We start from the raw sequence: 4,239 nt of genomic DNA, 5'->3' as shown, positions 1-4,239 counted from the left end.
CGAGCCTGATAAAGAGAAGCTGAAGGCCAAAGTCCGATACAAGGCCGCGGTTAAAGTTTGTGACCGATTTGGCAGCAAGTCCAACCTGACGAAGCAAGAGGAGGAAAGGTTGGCTTGGGCCAGAGAGGAGATCAAAAATGGCCGGGCCTTCTACGCAGCAAAGCCAATGTTCGCAGCTTCCAATCCGAAATTTGCGAACAAAATCGAAGAAGAGTTAGCCATCAAGAGGCAGTGTTCTGCGGATAGTGAGGCCTCAGGGCCATCAAAAAAGTAGAAGCACAGGTACGAGACGGCTAAACCGAAAAACGGAGACGAAAGACTTACGACGTCGAAAGTAGCGGCAGCTGCCAGTGAAATTGCCAAGAGACACCTCCTAGTGGCACTCACTGACCGTAGCGACCAATTGGGGCGAATGTCGCAGGAACGGTGGAAGGTAGTGGAAATGAAGCTACTGGAAACCTTGTTTACTAAAATGGACGCAGAGCCAAACGCACCCATGCCAGCATTCAACGGAGCAGGGTGGTTCAGCGGCGTCAAAATCATAAAATGCAAGGATGACCCCACGCTCACATGGCCAAAGGAAGCGGTAAAAACGCTTCACGGCCTGTGGGAGGGGGCATCACTGGAAATTGTTGATCGCAGCTGCATTCCCTCAATACCGAAGGGAAAGGTTTTCATTCCGCGAGCTGTAAAACCGGAATATGCGCTGCGACTACTACAAGGACAAAACACGGACGTGCCGACAGACGATTGGAAAGTGTTGAGCATGGCAAAACCAGCAACTGCTGATAGTGGCCAAGACTACATTATCCAAATCAACAAGCCGGCAGAGTATCTGCTTTACGCGCGATTCGGGAAGATGGCTTGGGGAGTTGGTAGCGTGCACCTACGCCTCAAAAAGCGCAACCCGACAGATGACAACCACAACACGCTCGCTGCGGGGGAGGTGGAATAGGATCTCGGTATAGAAGAGATCCTGGAAGCCTCCCTCAATATACAGGAAGTGGAGAAGGGTGACTTGGAGGTAGTATCCAACCCCGAGAAGGTACTGAGGCCAGATGCTGGAAGTCCTTCATATAAACCTCCACAAAAGTAAGAACGCCTCAGCCGAGCTCCTGCTCAACATAGAGGGAGTCGGCTACGATGTGGCTCTAGTCCAGGAACCATGGATAGCATCGGGCAACATAGTGTCCGGTCTAAAGTCACATAGCTATAACACCTACATCCCGATTGTAAAAAATAAGGTTAGAACAGCGATAATGGTCAAAAAAAGTATATGTTCTTATATTGATCATAATCTCTCTTCAGACGATCTGACAGTGGTGGCGCTGGAGGGCTGCAAGGATGAGAAGCTACTCTTTGGGTCCTGCTATATGCCACATGATGAAGAAGCACCACAGACGGAACTTCGGAAGCTGGTAGAAACAGCTGCCAGAAAGAAGCATGCTCTGGTGGTAGGAACGGACGCTAACGCACATCACACGGTCAGGGGAAGTGCAGACATAAACGACCGAGGTGAGTCACTATTTACCGATATTCTTCAGAGTAGCCTAGAAATAGCTAATAGAGGGGAAGAACCAACATATGTGGGACCAACCTCGAAGAATGTACTCGATTTAAAACTCTACACAAGCAGGCATGTTATGGTTCAGGAATGGGAAGTGTTGAGTAGGCCCTCATTCTCTGATCACATACATAAGCTTTCAGGTTATATTCCGCTCAAAAAACAAGCTTACATCCTTTAGAAATCCTAAGAATACGAACTGGGACTTGTATAGGGATATACTATCAAAAACACCAATGATACCCCGGAAATACAAGTCACACGTCGCACTTGAGAAAGGGGTTGAATTGTTTGCAACTACTCTTGTCAAAGCCTTTAAAAGATCCTGCCCTCCAACACGTAATAGACGCAAGGTGAAGCCTCCTTGGTGGAACAGGGAATTAGGTGCACAAAGACGTAGAGTACATGAATTCTATAGGTTAGCCAAAGTTGCTGACAATGAGTTCTGTTGGAAAGAGTATAAGGATCTACTAAAAGTATACAAGAAAGAGATACGTAAAGCCAAGAGAGAACCTTGGAAAGACTTCTGTAGCAGTACGGAAGACACTAACGATGTGGCTAGACTCAGGAAACTGTTATCCAAGAATCCGTCTATGCCAAGAGCAATACGAAAAATTAACGGGGAGTGGGCTGACAGCTGTGAGGACTCTCTAGAAGACCTAGTCAGTACACATTTTCCAGGGTGTGCGGACACTGCAGATCTCGAACCTAGAGGAGATATTGTGCACGAAATCCCGACGAACGTAATTACAACCAACTAAATGGAATGGGCTTTACAAAGTTTCGACCCATATAAATCGCCAGGACTGGATGGAATCTTCCCAGCCATGCTCCAAAAGGTAAGCCATTTTGTGGTACCATGGTTAAGAACGATACTAAGGGGATGTCTGAGGTTCAGCTACGTTCCTGTATTGTGGAGAGAAGCGAGAGTTGTGTTTATTCCAAAAGCAGGAAAAAGCAAACCTCTATACTCAAAGGAATACAGGCCCATTAGTCTGACCTCATTTCTCCTGAAAATGTTAGAGAAGATTCTAGATACATACATTAGAGACTCAATTGCGCCGGACGAATTATCCAAGGCGCAGCATGCTTACACTAAAGGCAGATCCACTGAAACTGCACTTCACTCACTTGTACTAAACATAGAAAAGGCGTTAGAATATAAGGAGTATGCTCTAGGAGTATTTCTAGATATATCAGGGGCCTTTAACAACGTGACAAAAGATGCTATTTTAAATAGCATAAGTCACTTAATGTGCAACCCGCGGTTTATCTATGGATAAGGCAGCTATTAGCTAGCAGAAAGATAAGAGCGGAGTGGAACGATGCGAGCGTCACCAAATATGCATGCAGAGCTATTCCGCAAGGTGGGGTACTATCGCCGCTATTATGGTTACTTGTAGCAAATGAAATTCTTAAGAAACTTGACAGAGGGGCACCAAAATTAGTGGTATATGCCGATGACATAGCTATAGTAGTTATGGGAAAGTACCTGGACACCACGAGTAATGTGATGAACAGCACTCTCAAAACGATACACCAATGGTCATCTCGCGCAGGGCTAGGGATAAACGCGGGAAAAACGGGCATGGTACTTTTTACCAGGAAGTACAAAGTTCCGGCGTGGAACCTCCCGAAGCTAGGCAACAACGAACTACTTCTCAAAGATTATGCAAGGTACCTCGGAGTAATACTGGACAGCAAATTGCTGTGGAAGCACAACGTTGAGGAGAGGGTGAAAAAGGCCAGTAATGCGTTGTACGCATGTAAAAGAATGCTGGGCGTTACTTGGGGTCTATCACCCTCTCTGATGCATTGGTGCTACACCGCAGTAGTCATACCGATATTGCTGTACGGAACCTTAGTATGGTGGGCTGCGACAAAAAAACTGACATACTTAATGCCGCTGGAAAGGATTCAACGACTCGCTGCTCTGTGCATAACAGGAGCGATGAAGACCACTCCAACGATGGCGCTGACCTCATGGCGGAAAACCTGGCAGCGAAATCCGTGAGGAGGCTAATGGCTGCGGGGGTATTCACCTGTAGAACCTTCGGTCACAGCTCAATAGGAAAGTGGAGCTCAGATGGCACAGACTACATGACTCCGTACTTTAATTGGGAGAGAAGGTTTCGCACTACAATTGAAGAGGAGGGATGGCACAAAGGCATGAAGCCTGGCCACAGAACCTTTCACCTCTATACAGACGGCTCGAAAACTCCAGACGGAGTGGGAGCGGGTATTTACTGCTCAAAACTAGGAATAAGGCAGTCTATCAAGCTGCCAGACCACAGCAGTATTTTCTAAGCGGAAGTTTTTGCTGTGGGGAAGGCCGCGGAGTTAGCTTACACTACAACAAGAAAGAACTCAAAAATTAGTACATATATACGTGGATAGCCAAGCAGCAATAAGAGGAATAAGCTCATATTGTATTAAATCCAAAAATGTTTGACGGAGCAGGGAGGCCATAGAAAGGCTAGCCGGAAACACTAGGCTGCATATCTACTGAGTACCTGGTCACAAAGGCATTATGGGGAACGAAATAGTATAAGAGGTAGCAAAAAGTGCTGTGAGGCTACCATTTGAACTAGAGAATGACATACCAAGACCGCTAAACACAATATACAACGAAATGGACGACCACATGAAAAGCCAAGTGGAAGCTAGGTGGACTA

The 4,239-nt window shown here is 46.5% G+C and overlaps 1 protein-coding gene across 1 annotated transcript; it reads left to right on the top strand.

Annotated features, from left to right (window-relative positions):
- Positions 1–472: 472 nt before the first annotated feature.
- Positions 473–955, top strand: LOC129250209 (uncharacterized). Its single transcript, XM_054889845.1, has one exon. It carries the CDS (start codon positions 473–475, stop codon positions 953–955), a length of 483 nt encoding a protein of 160 aa, XP_054745820.1.
- Positions 956–4,239: the final 3,284 nt, after the last annotated feature.

This window comes from Anastrepha obliqua, chromosome 6, assembly GCF_027943255.1.
Source record: "Anastrepha obliqua isolate idAnaObli1 chromosome 6, idAnaObli1_1.0, whole genome shotgun sequence".
Classification (NCBI taxonomy): Eukaryota; Metazoa; Arthropoda; class Insecta; order Diptera; family Tephritidae; genus Anastrepha; species Anastrepha obliqua.
Note: the sequence above shows the minus strand (reverse complement) of the source record. Positions and strands in the feature narration are given on the sequence as shown.